General features: G+C 38.7%; 1 protein-coding gene and 1 long non-coding RNA gene across 5 annotated transcripts in view; one reads left to right on the plus strand and one right to left on the minus strand.

The window, feature by feature from the left end:
• LOC139117414 (carbonic anhydrase-related protein-like) overlaps window positions 1–20,249 on the minus strand; it is a 43,693-nt gene that overhangs the window by 6,588 nt on the left and 16,856 nt on the right. For all 4 annotated transcript variants that reach the window (XM_070680514.1, XM_070680516.1, XM_070680513.1 and 1 more), the window contains 4 exons: window positions 19,085–19,209; window positions 5,022–5,117; window positions 4,369–4,431; window positions 3,843–3,894 (listed from right to left, as the gene is read on the minus strand). In XM_070680514.1, coding sequence (XP_070536615.1) covers window positions 3,843–3,894; window positions 4,369–4,431; window positions 5,022–5,117; window positions 19,085–19,209 — 336 coding nt within the window. The remainder of the gene's footprint in view (window positions 1–3,842; window positions 3,895–4,368; window positions 4,432–5,021; window positions 5,118–19,084; window positions 19,210–20,249) is intronic.
• LOC139117415 (uncharacterized) lies at window positions 1,049–15,723 on the plus strand. The gene is made up of 3 exons (XR_011548532.1): window positions 1,049–1,178; window positions 14,274–14,362; window positions 15,590–15,723. It is a non-coding gene; the product is annotated as an uncharacterized lncRNA (long non-coding RNA).

Here is a 20,249-nt window from a genome sequence, read left to right on the forward strand (position 1 = left end):
TCAGAAGAGAATTGTAAAAGTTTGAAAGTCCGAATATGTGTCTCTGAGGAGCATTCTTCACTCAATGTTTCAACCTTTGACTGTGTTTACCCAAAGATGAATTTCTACAGAAAATGTAACAAGGAATATCATGGCGGTGTAGGTCTTGATCAAAGACAGGTGGTGCTGATACATCACCCAAACACATCAATAACTTCTGGTCTCGCCATAGGAAAATGCACGGAGTTCTCCATGTCCTTGTCTTGGCGGGAACCGCTAAATTTCCGTCACATCATATCTAGGAGAACAATTACGAAACGAAGCCTTGCGGGCCATCGGATTAATTTCTCAGTGGGGGTACCTAATTAATAACACGAGTACTGGCTCCAGGAGAAGAGCATGATCTCATGCAAATTTTAAAAATAAAAACAAATATCTATCCATTTTCATGTGAGAAAAGTGTTGCGACTGTTTTGAAAACCCTTTGGAAGTGTAAAATATTGGGAATATCGTTGTTTTGTTTTTAGTCGAAGATCTCGGCAGCTTATTATTACCTTTTCGTTCGTAGGAATTTCCATATCTTGATTAACATATTAACATGTGGATTTCATCACACTTTCTCTCTGACAGGTACGTTTACGATCGGATGCTTTCCAAAGTGAATGCAATACTTGCAGAAATCTTGCATTGTGCCCGAAATGCGTGACACACAATTTAAACCCGCATGCACGGATGTCAGTTTGATGAGCGTCATTCTGGCTAATGAGCCATGAAACACAGATTGGTGTGTTTTGTGATGTTCACTTGCACCAGTTGAACCGTAGACATGGCTAATGCCATTTTACCAGGCTTCAACAAGCACGGAAAAAAGAACGAGAAAAAAGAGAAAACCCGCATGGTGCATAATTGGCGTTTTAAGTTGTATCTGTTTTTGGTCGAAAGTGACAACTCTGCTGTCTTGAAATGCTTCAACTCCAGGTGCACATAATGGGCTTTGGCGTTGGTATGAAAGGCACAAGAGCTGCTAAACTGTTGAAGAGTGTTTGAATGATGCTTCTCTTAATTAAGGATGAGATCTTCTTGCCACATTTAGTCTTCTGAGGACACTGTAACCTCTCACAAGTCTTAGAAAGCACCTCTTAAAGAAGTCTTGAAGTCTCTCATCTTGGCATCGCCTTGGCAGTGCATCAGATATGCAGGTAACGATATTTACAGTGACGCTGAATTGACTTTGTAAACGATTTGAAGATTCTGTTTCGTAATGGGTGCTTGTAAATTGGTCGATCTTTTCTGTGAATCGAATGTAGAACCTCTCCTTCCTCTAAGCAGTCTACCTGTATACAGCTTGTTAAGACTTTCAAATATACTTTGACGATCTCTCTCTCTCTCTCTCTCTCTCTCTCTCTCTCTCTCTCTCTCTCTCTCTCTCTCTCTCTCTCTCTCTCTCTCTCTCTCTCTCTCTCTCTCTCTCTCTCTATCTATCTCAGGGTTTTCTCTCGACCACGCAATTGCGCAAATTGCGTATTTCGAGCCCTTGTCTGCCCTGAAAAAGTTACTGACAGCGCAGAAACCGCGCACAAAACACAGCAAGAAAAGACATCCACATAGACGGAAATATGAGAGTGACTAAAGCGCATAGTTTAATTAGCGAACTGTGTGTATCAATAATTGAATCGGGAAAATTCCAGCTTTAGCATTGTGTAGGTATGTGTATCGCAATGCAACACACAATCGTTTGATCGGCGCATGGGGATCGGTGCATATTTTCATGGATTTCAACACCCAACTTCGGAACCGAATCGTGTCCAAGGGAAGAAATACGTCAAATTCTGAGTTTTGGAAACTTGAGGGTGACAAATCGATGGAATATGGGTAGCTTGGCTTGCCGAGCCAAGCTGACAAACATCATAATGTCGATGTTACAACGGGTGCTGCATGCAACATGGACGACGTCTGTCCCCTAATTTTGATGGACGGGGCAGAAAGTGCCCCTTTCAATGAACATGCAGAGAAAACACTCCTATCTATCTATCTATCTATCTATCTATCTATCTATCTATCTATCTATCTATCTATCTATCTATCTATCTATCTATCTATCTATCTATCTATCTATCTGTCTGTCTATCTGTCTATCTATCTATTTATCTATTTGTCTATCTGTCTGTCTGTCTATCTATCTATCTATCTATCTATCTATCTATCTATCTATCTATCTATCTATCTATCTATCTATCTATCTATCTATCTGTCTGTCTGTCTGTCTGTCTGTCTGTCTATCTATCTATTTATCTATTTGTCTATCTGTCTGTCTGTTTATCTATCTATCTATCTATCTATCTATCTATCTATCTATCTATCTATCTATCTATCTATCTATCTATCTATCTATCTATCTGTCTGTCTGTCTGTCTGTCTGTACATACATACATACATACATACATACATACATACATACATACATACATACATACATACATACATACATACATACATACATACATACATACATACATACATACATACATACATACATAAACTTGTATATGTGTTTAGTTATACTAAAAGTGAAGAAAAAAACATTGTGGGAAGATCACTTCACCATAGACAGTGGAGGGCCCCTCCACTGTCTATGACTTCACGTAAATTGTGGTGGAAAGTTCGTAGAATTTCACCTTCACCAAGGAGAAGTGATTGTACTTTTCATCCGAGACCAGATTTTCCCAAAATAGTAATATTCATGTACCACTCAAGAAAAAAAAAACGTTACTTGGTATTAAAAATGCTCAATATTTATCGATCATGCGTAGATGAGGCAATGCAAGATATTGTGTTTATCTGTGAAGTTTGAAGACGATGTATCGGTGTACGAGGTTCGTTTAACTTCTCATTATGTACACATCAAGAAAATGTTCAGCCTATGTTGAGTAAATCGATCGTGTATTCAGTGATCGCTGAACTTTATGGGCTGAGTCGACTTGTGTGATAACCGAATTTTTTATTGAGTAATATGTCGAATTCAATAGTTAGAACAGCTTGAATGATGTTACACCAATCCAACGACGGATGACTGTAACGCTAGCGACGCCATTTCTCCAAAACAGGAGAAAAACACCTTCTTAGTTGCTCCTAATCTTTGGTACATTCTTTATATCATATTTTTATACATCTTATATTTACGTATTGCATCTTAAGATGACAATAAAATTGCTATCGTGCTTTTTGCTCGTGTCCGTTAGTTTCCCTGAAACACGTAATTTTAAATTCAAGCTATGGAAGTGCACGGGTTTAGAGAAGCCGCAATTGTGCATTGTCTGATGCAGAAAGTTCTGGAGGTCAGTACCCATCATCAGGGGTACCGTACAATTGATTAAACATCTTACACTGAATGGTATTGCATGGATTGTACTGCTATGGAAGGCACAGCGGAGAGGATATATGGCGCAGTCAATATATTGGAGTGTGAATGAGATGGGAGGGAAGACGGCGAGTGTTAAACTCGCACAATGGAGCGGTTGCCGAGCGTTAGGAATCTTTCAAAAGGCTATGACAAAATGTAACTGCCATGTTATCTCCAGTATTTGAATCTTTCCATCTCTATCTCTAGATCCCACAAAAACAACAGCATTGTATAGCGAAGCTACTGCACAGCGTTTCCAAAAGTGAAATCAACACGCCTCCGAGATAGAAAACATCCGGTAGCAGTTACAAGTCAATTTCACATTTCTAAAAGTAAGGCTAGAACATGCATGCAACTCGTTTTGCTTGTGTAGAATGTCACTGATGATTTCATGGTCAACTGACATACTTTGTTTAAAAAGAGGTTTATATACATTGTTTTGGTATCCAATAGACGTACTCACCCGGTAATAAACAGTTTGGATTAAATGGTGTTGTGACGGTAACACTTCTACCCTATATTGGAAAGAAGAAACATAAAACATAACTGTACCGCTTCAAATCTCAATGTGACATTCAGAAATATTTGCCGAAAAGATAATTAAGCAGTACGATTCGTAAAACATTTCTTAATGTAGAGCTTAACTTTATTTTCGGCAAATATTCATGTGAAAAATTCTCCGTTGACAACTACGAAGTACCGGCTAAGTTAGTAAACAGAACACACTTGACTGTCTATCAGATATGGTCCACGGCTTGATGACACGTAAAAACGAGCTGTATTGTTTCCCCTTAGCACATTACTTACTGCCCATGTCCACAGTACGACCTGGAGACGGTATCACCTACGTGTCGTTGTGTGAAAGGTGACGCATCCATAAAGCCTACTTTAATACTGATATATCCCTAAGTGTTTAGTGTACCTCTGCAAAGCGTATACTGTAATGCAATTCTTGTGTTCGGAAAGTGTTGTATGTCCGTTGAACGTACCTTGTACTGAACTGCCTCCAAGTGTTCTGTAAATATGCGGAGTCCCTCATGTTCACGTCCAACCTTCAACGAAAAGATGCTTAATGCCTCTTGTCACTTTAGTTTGTCAAGTTGACGCACAAGTAGGGCGGAACCCATAATTTTTGTTGGTAATATTTTTTTCGAGTACTTTTATGATACGTAGCAACTCGATGGACCCCTGCTTGTAGGTGAGGTATGATGGATGACTGGCTGTCACGGTTTGAAAATTGCACAAGTAATTGTAGAATATAAACTGGTATTTTGAGCCACAGGCTTTAGGTCCGGACTTAGAATTTACCATTGAATGATAACAACGTACAATCATATATTATTTATTTTGCAGTAAGCAAGCTGAATACTGTCCCTTTTGTGTGGACAAAGTGAATACCGTGCCCTTCCACATGATCCGGGAAGTAGAGTTAGAAATGATATCAATAGTTGCTGTACAGAACAGGATACCAAAAATATTGAAATAAACATCAAAGTTAGATACAGCAAGACTAGTGCCCTTTAAATAGTAATCATGTGTAATAGCTTTATGCTGATATACTTTGAATTATTGCAGTTTGATATCGCTTCAAGTGAATTCAAAAACATCTTCATCTTCAAATTACGACTTCCATTTTTATTACCTGTATAAACAGCGCTACTACAGCAATGCCATCCGGCTTTCCCATGGCTTCTTCCAGGCTGCTATACCGACTGCTATTCCAGTGGATTAAATGTAACTGTTTTAAAAAAGAGAAAAGCAAGGAAGCAATGACAAGGTATAGGCCGTGAACTCCTGATCTGTCACTGAAACTTTATACTGTATTTTTTTCGGGTGAATTTTATGACGAGAAGTCCCCATCTGCTGCGGGCAATTATTGTCAATCGACGGGATGAGCAAAATCATCTCCCAGTTGCCAAGTTTCTGATTGTCCTCTCGGACCGCTTATCAGATCTACTCATCTAATCTGATGAAATTTTGCTACTTGGATTTTCAAGACAGTTTCATTTTCCTTTCATTTCTTCAATAGAAATACTTCACCAGTGTCGTACATGAGATGAAGCGAGGGGGAGCTAGACCGCTGGGAACGGCTCGTCATAGGGGTTATCACCACGCTCATCTCTTTGTGTGCACGAACAAAGTTAACCATAAAAATATCTCCGATAATGAATTTCCGCGAGTTCCGCGAGAAGGTAAAAAGCCGAAAATCGATAGTAACTTTAAAAAAATCAATTTGGAACGATGTGTTTGGAAATATCAGGATGTATTGAACATTAGCAGAAGCCTCAGATTCTCGATGTACGGCTACGATGGTTACACGTGATTGGTTGCCACTGCCTGTAATTGTTGGAACTGAGTCATCTTTGCTTTTGAGGCGTAAAAATCGTCGTGTTTTGATGTAGTTTGTGAAAATTTTCACACGAGAATTTATTGCCATGGACATGTTGCAATGTTGGTCGCGTTTCAACGAATATAAAGCACAGAAAAACAATTCCATGAACAGGTACTGCGTGTTACAATGAATGCAACATTTGACCACCGTCCCTTCACGTGGAGGGACGGTGATTTGACAAATATCCATCGAAGACGATAACGTTTGGAATCAAAATTGCGAAATATCTTGATGCAAAACAAAAAAGTTGAGGAAAAGGCTACAAATTTGTGTCAACAATATTCATTAAATATCGGATAAGCTGTAGGAATTCAGTCAATTAATATGGAAAAAATGACACGGTTCACGATTGAACAAGTTCATCACACGGGTGACGCTGACATTGACAGTTTCATTCGTTGTTAATGTAACGGATTGCGTAAATTGAGTTAGAAAGAGACCACCGCGACATCAAAATGAGAAAAAATAAACGTGTGTTATTTAGCTTTTAAATTCTATCCTTGTAGGAAGTTCTTTGTCCTCTCTATGACCTTTTCCACTCCCCTCACAGATTATTCCAAGGTGGGGCGATCCACGCCGGAGAGAGAGAGAGGAGAGAGAGAGAGAGAGGAGAGAGAGAGAGAGAGAGAGAGAGAGAGAGAGAGAGAGAGAGAGAGAGAGCACTAGTGATGGTGACTGTCACGAAAATATCGACGTTACCTGGCAGACAATTGTAGCACACGCTAACGGCGTATGGTACAATAGCTAGGTCAATTTCATCAAGACAATACATTAAAAATTAAGAACAAATTACGACTTATATTTACAAAAGTTTATGATCTAATGCGTTAAATTTTCTGAAAATTAAGATATCTATAAATAGTTAAGGTATACTGGTAGTGTTCTGTGTGAACGAGAAAGTAATCTTACAAAGGAATAAGACACATTGAAATGACAAAGAGAAAAGATGTTTCGCTTGAAGTCGGTGATTGTTATCTGTAAAGTATAGGGTTCGAACTTCAGAAAATTTCAGTTGTCAACATCGGTGACTATGGCTAGCTGTCACTTTATCTTGGGGATTTCTTGCCATTTTGAAATGTATATTCAGCCGTGAAATGGACGAGGAACTGGGCAAGGTGTAAAAATATCCACATTCAAATTCGCACAACGGTTGTATTCATGTGTAGTGATTGTTGTCTGAACACCCGGCAAAGATATTACAAGTCTAGCCAGGACATCTGATTGGTGGCTGTGTGGATGTTCAGACCTCCAAGAACAGCACTCTCTAAATCAAAACATCACATAGTCGATAGCTTCCCCATCAAACGGCCACTATCATTCTGATATCTATATGCATATCTATCCGTAACCAAAATCATCTGACCTCTGAAACGAACGTTTCCGCTGTTTCCCCCGTTGCAGCTACAGAGCAGATCTCTGCAAATTAAAACGCTCAGACCCACATTTTCAGGCTTGCTGTGTGAACTGACAAATCAAAGTTGACTATCCGACATGCACATTACACTGTTAACGACATTTGGCACCTGCATCGGAGCCGATACAGCAGTTTTGCTTAGCTTTGCAATTACTTGCCAGACATCTGATGCCGTGATACGGCCACACGTCTTCTGCGAAATACCCATCACAAATGCCAAGCAGAGGCGCATCAAGCGCGGGGAGATCATTTGCATTCTGGAGAGATCGCCGGTCAATTGTCGTCTCACTTTTTGTTGGTTTTGTGAACGTGTATAGATAAACCATTGAAATATCTAGCCACACTCCCTGCATTGGAGTTAATCAGGGACAATGCCATAGAGGCGATGAAAAACATAAATCAATTTTTTTTCTCTCGAACAGAAAGGAACACGAAATTAAATGCCTTTTGCTTGTCTCCTGTAGACTAAATTAATCTCTGTCAGTTGTTCAAAGAACGACATTTAACTTAAAAAGATATTCATATTTTACTCTTGTCGTGCGTGCCACGCGCAATTTCTGAATATAGCGATTACATTCAGGGGACAATGCTAAACGATAATGTCCTTTCCTTGGTTACATTGGCGCCTTGGTATTCAACATTTTACTTTTAAAAGCCGAGAGTTAACTCTTTCCGAGGACAATGCGATATGAAATAATGGCTGCAAAATGTGAGAAAACACCCAATAAATCTGACATCGTATTGTCTGGCCACTATCACGACACATAAACTGATAAACACATGGGAATAGGATTGAGTAAAGAAATCCCAAAAAACACCGATATGAGTAAAAAATAAATAAATTGTGACGCAAAATAACATCAAAAAATGATGGCTAACAAGGTTCTCTATTAATAAATGATATTTCCTCGAACCAAAGAATGCGCCATCAATTGTCAATCTCTACGGATGCAGTTAAGTTGCACTTGATTAAATCCCAGAGGTAAAAATTCTCTTTCTCCGCGCAAACAGTCGACACATTCTAATTGCTGCTACTTTTAGTAGAATTTTCTCCAGCTGTCGTTTTCGACTTTTATCGTCGCGGAAGTGAAGTAATCCTACCGTGCCAAAAAAATTCTTTGTCTGTTCACCCTGTCTGCAGATTCTGTCATTTTTGTTGAGGATAGTTGTCCGGATAATACGTGATGATTTGTGTCTTGTACAATCTGTAGCCTGGGAAACAAATTGAGCTCACTTCTGAATATTTCACTCATCGCTGTCTCATTTATATCATCTGCTAAAACAGCACTGGTTACATGAAGGAAGAAATTTTGAAATTGATTTGAGCAGATAAACACGACCGCTAGAATGCACATGGGCGCCATTTTGGCGTAGATATACCGGAGTTTGAGTCGTCTGTACTGGGGATTTAGAACAAACTGGGCGTTTCCTGCCTACAACAAGGCCGATATATGAACACAGACAAAATGCCCTATACAAGCACATAGGGATATTTTCCAAACTCAATAAAGCGGGACAGATTTCATTTTCAACGAAAGCATAAGAAAAAGGAAGGCAAAATCTATGGCGTATTTTAAAAGGTAGCCAGGCAGAAAATTTGAAACAAATCGGCCATTCTATGCAGTGACAAAAGCTTTGCATAAAGACGATCAACCCTCTAAACGTGATAATTGTGACGTTTGCAAGACACGAGAATTAGGGATGCCAGGCTAAATAGACGATAAATGCCCTAGCAAAATGGTTCAGGTCGGGCTTTTCTTGCGTGTACTGTTAGGGTCTGTCAACCCTGTGTGTTCGGGCGACCATTTGAAAACATCTTTTCTAGGCGGATAATTAAACACAAAGGTGATATGTTGTTTGTGCCAGCCTTCCAACAAATCAGCTGGGTGTTTTACAAGGTAAACTCCTATACGCTCTTTGCGTCTTTTATATGACAACACTCTATATCATTTATAAACGTTTATCTTCCCTCGTTTGGTAATGAATTTCAAGGTATCGCATTTTAGGGTGCTTAATCCGTTGGAAAAAAAAGTAGAGTCAAATTGTTCAATGAGAAAGAAATGCTACCGATTATCCGAATAGGGTTTCAAATGAAATGATTTCTTTATTCTAAAGTGCTTAAGCAGGAGTGAGCATTGGGCGTCGTGGATTTATTTGAGGAGACCCAACAATGGACTACATGAATGCAGTCTTCTCAACATGTCCGCATTGTCAGCTATGAAATCATTGATGCTATGGGCAGACCCACCTATCAAGGTCACAAAACCCCACACAATTCAAAGAAAGTACTGAGCATTTTTATTTTTATATCTCGCTTTATCTTCAATATTTGTCCGTCACTTATTTCGCCAGAAAAAAAGACCTATGTTTCGTACACACCCATGCGGGGACAGAGTGCTGAAAAAGGCGGGCTAATGGACGATTTGCTGGTTGAAACTTCGCCGCCAACGATTCGGTAATATGAGGTAGTCCACTTGTGATATGGACTGACTGCATGAAGTAGACCCGAGGTTATCGACTCCCAGATAAATTCACTAGATATTGCGTTCACGGGTTGGCAGATTTCCTTCTTTTTCCAGTCGATTACTATTTTGGAATCAGGTTACTACATGCATTGATTGTGCCACCTGAATGTACAGATCGCTAAAACCCGGGGGTATACCACCTAACTGCACCACACCACACTCAAACTTTCGGGATGAATTTATCGGAGTGTCCGGTTTCAAACTCGCACAGATCTATCATGACTTAATCAAGGCCCGATACTTTCAGCGCACGGACGCTTGCAAACGCTCAACTGAACTTTTTGGCGGATGATGACATTGGCAACAAAGTGAACGCGAGATAATTGGACGCCACTTTATACATAAAATAGAAAATAGGCCTGGTTTTTGCCGCTTGAGTGTAGTCTCAAAACTCAGAGTTATACACTAGATAAACCATGGTCCTTCTCTTCTGTACAGAATTCATTTATGGACAAAGTAGAGGGGGTTTATGAGACCCCATACTGTCGGGGTGGGCAGGGCAAATCGTCCAAATAAAAGAAATATCTGAGCAAGCAAAAGCGGGCATATCCCAAACATGTAAGGTGTTTGTTGTGTGACAGCTATTTGGACTTAATCTAATTGCCGGTACTACAATGGTCTCTCTGCCGCTAATTAAGGCACTGGTAACTAGTTTGGCATAAGCCAGACACAAAACACTGCCTTTACAAGTTTGCCTTGGTATTTTATTTGTCCGAATTCACAGGCACAACACGACATCCAGAACAGATGTCCTTCTCTTCAGAAAGTCTATAGTAACTGGGTGGAGCCTCTCATTTCTGTCCGATTCTTTACAATTTTATTGAATTCCAATTTGAACGGAATGATTGGTACATATAGTTTTCCCAGGTTGACCTCATGCCCACACTCATCATACCGCAACAATATACAGCCATTCTCAAAAGAACTCGCTTTTTTAGTCGATCGTTCTGGAAGCATAACTTAACGGTGGTTTATTAAGTGCAAGCAGTTTTCGGGTTGCCGGTCCAAAAAACTTGACTGATCCTTAATATGATTGAATATAGTATGATGTATTTAAAAGTCACCAGAGAACAATGACACGGTGTGCTTTGCGCCTCCGCCGCTGTCGTAAAACTCACGGACAATAAGTGGCAAAATTGAAACCCTCAGGCGTACTTTTATTATTTCATTGAAACCATATTTCGTAGTCGTAACCACTGTTGGTTAACTGACGCCGTTCCGTTAGTTTTCGATATTTTTGAACCGCGGCATTCGCAAGATCAGTAGTCACACGCCCTGGCGCACTTACGCGCCGCTTCGACTTACGAGTTATCTGCCTCCTTCGCTATCTGCATATCTCATTAGCAACTAGAATAAATACCACAAAAACACATTAGGGGCTGAAAAAATCACCCGCTATTTCTGAGGATGCAGTCATGACAGAGAAGGAAATGTTTATTCTGTGTGTTCTGTCGAAACGGGGAATTAAGCTACCTTTTTGACTTGTAAACAATCGGTATAAATAAACACTGGGATGACGCACTATCATTGATTTTACACTGAGCGTAGTCTTCAGGCGAACATATCATTTATACAGGTGAAGATACGCTGTGCGCTGGTTAAGTCAAAATAAGCTATAAAGACATTAATAAAATTGAATTCGAGCAGTCTGGAGTGCCATTATCTGTTAAGTAGCTTAGAAATTGAGGAAAATATCCGCCGTCCAATTTGTCTCCTACTGGTTTCATGTCGTCTGCGCGGGAGTAGTATTCTCGGCAAGTGCTAGTTCACAATGTTTTCCGGTGTTGTCAGAGCGATCATCGTAAACTCTAGCGATGAAGGATGTCTTGGTTAGTCGCTGACGATGCTGGTGCCTGACCGGGGTTTCCTAATTTGACAGCCAGTGACAGGGCCGTCGTCGGCTTGTCTGCTGCTCGGCGCGCAAATTCTGGTATTCGGGCGTCGTCGTCGGAACGAGCTTGCGAGCGGCTATACCTGTCCATCACCGATGCCAGCATTTTAGTTACGTTGTTGGCAATTATCCGATCTGTACAACTGCTGCCCAGCCCTTACACTTGGGTAGACAATCAACATACTATATTATGTTTGCCTGTTTATGAAGACACCGATTCACCTGGTTTCTTAGGAAGAACCCTTTAAGTCAATTATACACAACTAAGCTATCTGGATGTTAGCGCTCCATCCATGCATTTGTTACATTAACGTCTGCTCATCCAGCGAGAAAAATACTACTACGCAAATGCATTATATTTGTAGCCTACAAGGACGTATTGCGCCATCCTTGATGATGGCACGATTGTTGCCCCGTTCCCTGAAAGCCCAAATTTTACACACTATCATCTCCTACAACACAGTCTGAGAGAGATAGAAAAAAACCCCGGTTGATGTAGTTCATCCTCCAGGGATAACAAGGAGAGATATGATCAGAAATCTCAAAGACAAAACAACATTAATCTTCGCTTGCGATGGAGTTTCCTTTTAGAGGCAAAAAAAAGATTTTCAATTTTCCAAGTGATGGCATTACTATTTAAAGATGAAATCTCAAGGGTTGGACTGCAATGATCAAAATACAATAATCTTTGATTTATATGATAAACTATGGCAGAAGTAATTGCTAGACTGACTGCATTTTTTTTACTAATTCTCGCAAGGAAAACATGAGTTGGACATTTTGGTGACGGTGTAAGTGCGAGTTCAAGGTCAAAGTTAGGCCGGTGCTCGGCGCGCTTGAAGACTTATCAAAGCAGGAAAATCGGAATATGTCATAAAACAAAGAAATCGGAACTTTTTCAAATGGTGCGGAAATATCGTTGCCATGGTTGCAATCTCTCCTGTCAGAGTGTCTCCCTATGGTCTTCAGCGTCTAAATGGATGGAAGTTTAATCTGCACAAGTGGCCACCCCAAAAGGATCAAATTAGCTGAAAATTGGCTTGAAAAGCCAGCAAAATTACATTAGGCTAGATTAAGAGTTGAATGGGTCTTACAGACAGAGAAATACGTAATGGCGCCAAGATAGCCCCTAGGTCACGCCCATACGCTCTATTGGGACTCAGCTTCTATGCGTTCTCTCTCAATAAACGCCTATGCATTATGACGCTCAAATATGTTGCACATTTGCAGAAAGAAATACTATAAATATTCATTTCCTGGTATGAATTAATATTACAGTCTTCATACACGCGAGAGTTTGCTTTAAATAAGGAGAAATCGCCGGCATCTTGTTTGATTTTTGCGCCTTGGTTATCTGCTGTTGGCATACCAGTAATTTTCTTTGTTTATTTGTTTGTTTGTTCAAAAATGCGAATATCAAGTCAAAAATGCTCTCCGTTTGTGAGTCATGTATCGGCGTGACAGGTTAAATGTGCAAGAAATGGGTTACGGCTTGGCCGAGGGTACGGCGCAATAGGAGATAATCGAAGGATTCAATATCGCTGATTAGTGGCGCACAATTAGACCTTATTATCGCGATTTGTTGGGATTCCTTTTAGTGTAAATAAGAAGAAACGCGAGTGCAAAGCCGGCCACTTGTATGGCTAATCACAGTCTTTAGAACACAAAATCTGCTTCTGAAATATTTGTGCGATTTTAGCAGTATTATTGCTAATCTGCGCTGGTACGCTTAGAAAAGCCATTTGGCGTCAATACTCTTTCTCTCTCTCTCTCCCCCTCTCTGAAAGAGTGAAAGACTGGAGTCGTTGGTTACGTGTTACTCTGGAGTTGTACGTCAGCGATTTATTGATGGAGTCGGCAAAGTTGTTAAATCTCGGCAGTTAAGTGGAAAGGCCATATCGTGTTCAAATAAAACCAAGTGACAATGGTGTGTGAAACCCTTGGTCTGTTCTGCTATGAATCAACCACTTTAACGTACAAATAATCTTGTCAAAACTTCAGAATCCCGGATCGTAAAAGAAACATTGGAATAAAGTGTACCAAGCTGCATGTCTGAGTGGTAAAAGGCGGTCCTATTAAGGGTTAATCAGGCAACGTTGGTACCTTCAGAATAATTTCACGTGTGTCGATTCCTTCACCGCCAGGCCAGGTCTGCCTGCCTGCCCCTAGGAAGTAGCTTTGTTGATTTGGAAAGGTCCCTTCTAACAAAGTGTTGCCATTAGCGCTGACATAGACTCGCCGTGCAAAGTCTCTTTGTGACCAGGGTGTGTGCATCCATTTTTCCCCCTTATCGATTGTCACCATCGAGTCATATCTGAAAAACAGCTTTCTGGGTGTAAGCGTGGTTTACAGGGCGGCGACGGCACCAGACACGAAATGGAAATTCGAAAAAAGACGGAGATACGAGGAAAAATAAAATTCGGATGACATTTTTGAATGTTCGAGATAATCAGATCTCCTGACTTATCGAAATACTGTGACACATGGAAAATGATGCGAAATTTCAATTAAAAATAATCCTGGTCTGAAGATGGTAAAGTCAGAGGATATGCGTATAGCGAATATGCTTCGATTCTTCTGCAATCTTAAATTCAAAATTAGCATTCTAAAAATCTTGGTGTTTCCTGAAGGTAGGTTTAAGTCAGGTGAATCTTTGTCCTTCTTACACACAGATGTGCTGGGTTAATGTATCTTCTTTACCCTCAAATCTACCCTACCGAGTTATTGAAGGAGGGAAACACATTCAGCGAACTGTTGAGAGGTGAGTTATATGTCAAGTGTAACTGGTGTTAATTTGAAGCAAGTTGAGCAGCACAGTGCGCATTCATGAACTTGAAGTGTTCTGGTAAAAATATCATTACGGAGTTCAACTAAAGATATACAGACAATAGAACCACAATGCATTAGCATACTAACATTACTTCCTATTTACAATTTGTTAAAATTCATCCCAAAAAATCATGAAATACTACATTTCCCGTCGATCACAAATTACATGCAAGAACTCCGTTGCCCGTAAAGGTGAACGTACTGGGATGCTGAAAACTATTTAATGCCGAAAACAAAACAAAACAAATCGAGACGACATGAGTGTGTACTGCTGGCCTGTGAACAGACGAAAGTCATCTTCCTTCCTGTTTAATGACAACTACCGACACACAGGTTCAAAACAATTTTTCTATTCTTAGAAATTTTGAAAATGTTTCTTCAATCACAGTACTCCTGCAGATGGGACGACAAAATCAAGGGTGAACTCTGGATCACAAATTCCTAAATATCTCCAATGTAGTGAATGTAAAATAAATATTGAAAGGTTTCAAAAAATTAATGAAATAGTCATCACAAATCCTTCCGTCTAAATAATTGTTTGAGTTTATTGGAAAAGACAGAATACAAAGTTAACAAAATGACATGAGAAGCTAAAAATCATTTAATAATCGTCAGTGTTACCAAAACCTGTCGCAAATTTTGAAAGGAACGTTTAAGCGTCGCAAATTGAACATTTAGAAAGCTAAGAAGAACGAACTGAAAATTGAAACTAGCAAAACATCTTAAGGTAAGTTGCGGCTCGGCTTCATTGTGACATAGAAGCGTTTAAGGTTTCCCTCTGAAACATTTGAGCAAAAAGTTTACAACTTTCTGTTCGGGGCGTGTATTCCTTAACTTATCATTAATTTTGTCTTTTGATTTTACCTTCAAGGATAAGCTAAAATATTTCGCCCAGGATCAAAATTTTCACGTGATTATTTTCCGAGTTGTTATTTCTTTTAATAAAAAATGTGAGCTGTTCTACGACATCAAGAAATTAAGAGCGACGCAATGCCTATGAAATTTGCATGGCGCCCTCCCCGTTGCGAACGAAAACATTTCGTTTTTTTAACATCCCGTTAATCCGTCAATTTTGCTATTCCTGACATATTTCCAGTCATTACTCTTGATTTATTTGTTTGCTGATTACATTTCATGTTAACATTTGCTTTTGAAATAGAATACTGAGGATTCAGACAAACAGATCCAACGACGGTGGGAGAAATTCCATGGAAATATGAATGGAAGCAACCTGTGTACAAATCATTATCGGAGATTAGCATACCATCAAGCCGAGAAAAAATAAAAGCATTTTATCCGAACGGCGACTTCAAAGGCATGAAAAAATTATCAATCTTCAATAAATGCTATTGTATTTAATCGCTGCGGTTTGATGTATTACATATTAGATTATAAGTCTTTAGTCACGTGATGAACCTGGTACTGAAACAGGTTGTAGTCCGCGCATTTCAACAGCATTAAAGATGCCACGTACACAGCGGATCAATATGTCAGACAAAACAAATGCATCTGTGTCTGAATTCACTTAACAACTGCAATAAATCATGCGTCTACGATTATGTGTACAACTAAATGATCATCATGCGTTTGAATGAGCCTGTGGAAGCTGAATAAAGGGGGGAGAGAGAGAGAGAGAGAGAGAGAGAGAGAGAGAGAGAGAGAGAGAGAGAGAGAGAGAGAGAGAGAGAGAGAGAGAGAGAGAGAGAGAGAGAGAGGACAGACGGACAAAGAGTAAAATTTACTGTGTTGGGTTATTTGAGGAAAGCCATACAAGAGATACGTTTACGTTGGTATAAAGGTCAAGCAGTCGGAAATAAAAAATCGAGTTTTTTTGTGCTGAGTACTCTTAGATCAAAGATCAATTCTGGACATCGTGATATCTCTTGGATGTATCAAACAGTCGACCATATTTACGACGCATGTGCAGCAATCATTATCCGAAGATTGCCTGCATTTCGATATTCAGGATAAAGCTAACAGGGTTCTTGTATTTGAACAACATCCAGTGGTTGTTTTTGGGTAATCTAAACCCGCGATCGTGGCTGAGAAGCTGAAGTGCTTTTTGAAATAGGGAGTAGAAATTAGAAGAAAATTCTTTTAGTAAAAAGTTACAGTCCCTTGACTAAATCTCGTGAGATAAAGGGATTTTAATAATGGATAGGTTGACAATGGAAGAGCTAATCAATCTAAATATGCTAAACCAATGAAGGTAAATGGACTGTAGTTTGTTTGCAACAAATAATGACATGCTAATAGGATGGTTTTGCAGGCAAAGGGATTCATCGAAAGCGCCACCATGACGCTAGTATTAGCTAATGGATCACAGAGGGCGCTCGGTAAGTAAATTGTCCCTGTCATCATTCCGGAAATACATGGATTCATAGATCATATCATATCATATCATATCATATCATATCATATCATATCATATCATATCATATCATATCATATCGTGTTATGTCATTTTACGTCATGTAGTAAAGTAAGCTTGATGGTGTGGTGTTGCAAATGGTGTCACTGTTACTTCATATCACGCCTCACTGTAGTGCCCTAAAATGGGGAGGGCTTAACCCTTTCACCACCGTGGTTTTGCCCAAGCCTATATCGCTATCAATAGTGATTGTGGACCTGCTTACAGGGAATGGGGGTGAGCAGGTCAAAGGTCGTACGGGATCCATTGGACCGATGTAAACATTGTATCAAAGGAACGTCGGCGATTGTTACAACATGTTTGTCATAATGCACATCGTGAAATTTAAATGTTGCAGCTATATTGATGTGATGCATTTTAATATGGTGCATGAAATGCATTATTTGTAAACAAGACAGGGACAGTTCCGACTACCCCTCCCTTTAAATATGTCATCACTCACAATTCAACACATTGTAATTTACGTCGTTAAATTGGCAGACATCGGGTTTGTCAAAATCATCACTAACACGTGCAAGTTGTAGGTGTATTTATAAACTATTGTCTTGGATCGAGTTTCCATCTACTGTTCCCGAGCCTAAACGACAAAATGACTCCAAAACCATTAAGTTTGGCAACTCGGGAAATTGAAGGGACAATCATAACTTTCGGTAATTCTAGAATAAAAAAACCAAGTCGACTTTCTTCGTCCTCGTCCCAACAGCATGTTTAAAAGTAACTTTCATGTGTTGACATAGTAAACGCGACTCACTGTGTATAATATACGATATTACGATTACGGTATTGTTTAATTGGCAAAGAATTCTAATCCGGACTACATTAGTTGTCAACAAGACCGTTAGAGATTGCAGTGTTGACAAGATGAACGGTAGCTGTTTTTTGATATTATTTCGGATGCACACAAACAAATAAACAAACAAACAAAATGCACTCACAAACGGAAAATACATAATAGGAAATACATCAGCTAAAATATAACTTTTTTTTATATTAAAATGATGCCGCATAATTAAATTGGAGGCTTTCTTGTCCTGTGTCAAGCAATCTGCCATTAATGTCTGAAGTTTTTTCACTTGCCGAGTCAAACCTTTACCATTCCTTGTTCTTGAAAATTTCTTGAAAATGTTGACGTTTGAGTACATGAATGTCAAATTTATGAGTGGCAGTCGTTAACATTAATTCTTTTCCTTATGCCGTAGATGTTCAAAACGTAAAAACTCTAAAACCGTCTATTTATATATATATATATATATATATATATATATATATATATATATATATATATATATATATATATATATATATATACACAAAATGTATACAATATATATATATATATATATATATATATATATATATTTATATATATATATATATAACACAAATTACTTCAAGTACAAAGTAATGAAATCTATAGTTTAAGTTTCATACATCCTGCAATCTTCAGACAGAACACGACACTATTTTAGAAGATTGTGTTTTTTTATAACGCTCTGCTTAGCATCGAGCACTGTAATTTCCCATGAGGACATCTGTATACTTCGAGATATATATATATATATATATATATATATATATATATATATATATATATATATATATATATATATATATATACACAAAATGTATACAATGTGCCCTCCCGTTTATCACCATAATGGCTTTATGGCAACCTCTGAACTTGGATATATATATATATATATATATATATATATATATATATATATATATATATATATATATATATATAATAGCAGAATTTAAGTTGAATGCTGACAATGCTAACAACATATTTAAACAAAAAATTCTAAAAACATACAAGTACACTGGCCTGAAAGCCTGTCACAAGAGCTGGAACATCTTTACCAGAAATTTTCATGCCGTGTTTTAATCATTTTTTGAGGGAAATATTATTGTATGACTGTAAAATGTAAAGAAGAAAACTTGTTGCAACACTATTCTAGAAGATTGTGTGGGTTTAGTGGTGCAAATTTCTTTTGATTTCTCCCGATACTGCGTAACAACAGTAAAGATAGTCTAGTGAAACAATATTATAAGCTGACTCATTGCTTTTCATATCTTGCTTGGGAAATCATTACAACTTCAAAAGAGAGAGCCATCAAATCTGTCACATCTAATATCATGCGAACTTGATCTAGGGAGTAATAATATCTACGTTGTGACTGTCATGTACTGCTGTGTAAAACACTGACGTCGACTCACCTCCATCGGGAAAGCCTTGAAATTGACCGTGTGTTCAGATCCGCGTTCATCCTCACGCCCCCAGTGAAACTGACACTCCGCCAATTGAAATTCACAGTCCTTGGCGAGGGCGCCCCCAGAGATGACTGCGGGAAAATAAAATGCATGACTGTGAATTTTGACAATACTATTAATATGCTATATGTATTCAAATTGCTTTGTCATTCTGCTCAAATATGTATAGGTGACTGTACGGGTTCGAGTGGGTGTACAATTCTAAACCTCATGGCTTTAGCTGGCATGTTGTAAACCGCACAAGGCCGAAGGTCGAGTGCGGTTTACAACTTGCCAGCTAAAGCTGTGAGGTTTAGAATTGTAAACACACGAGAACCTGTACCATTACCTATACTACTTATACCACGAAAAAAGAGGAAAGTTGAAAAATATCACGACCTAGTTGTGCGGTGCTATCAGAATGATCAATTTACATTGCGCCTTAAAACACCTGGTGTCATTAGGGATTGAAATTGTGACACAATAGCATAGTATAATATAGCTTTCTCACTGGCTAACAAACTGACTGCACTGATCCAGGTGCACATCAATTTGCCACGTGGTATGATGCATGTGCATGTAATTGTGTATCGGCCACGCTGCAAATACTGGGTAAGGGGGACTTGAGAAGTCACGATTGAAATATTAATTAGTTTCAGATCCTCCCTCAATACCCTCGAAAACGTTTCAAATACCCCCTCTATATGATAAAAATATTCAAATCACCCAAATATTACATGCTTAAACATTTATCAAAATATTTAATTGAAATATTGATATTTTTTTCAGTATTTTTGCTCTTCGTAATAACTCCAATCTCTTGTTTTACACCCTAGGATATGTTGAAATATCCAGTATTCAGCTTACCAACACAACCCGCACCTGTGTTACTTACAATTATATTGCTGGCAGTTGCATTTCATTCCAGCGATGAATTGAAATGTCAATTTTACAATAACACGGTTGAATATTCATACTCAAGCTGTGTTAACAAGCTGAAAGCATTTCAACATGATTTTAAACATTTCAAGTACAAAAATATGACGTTGACCTACAGAATAAAAGTGTTAAGAGAAATGTCAAGTTAAATATAGCCACTGATCATTCACATCTTTGTTAATCTCTATGGACA

This window comes from Ptychodera flava, chromosome 18, assembly GCF_041260155.1.
Source record: "Ptychodera flava strain L36383 chromosome 18, AS_Pfla_20210202, whole genome shotgun sequence".
NCBI lineage: Eukaryota > Metazoa > Hemichordata > Enteropneusta > Ptychoderidae > Ptychodera > Ptychodera flava.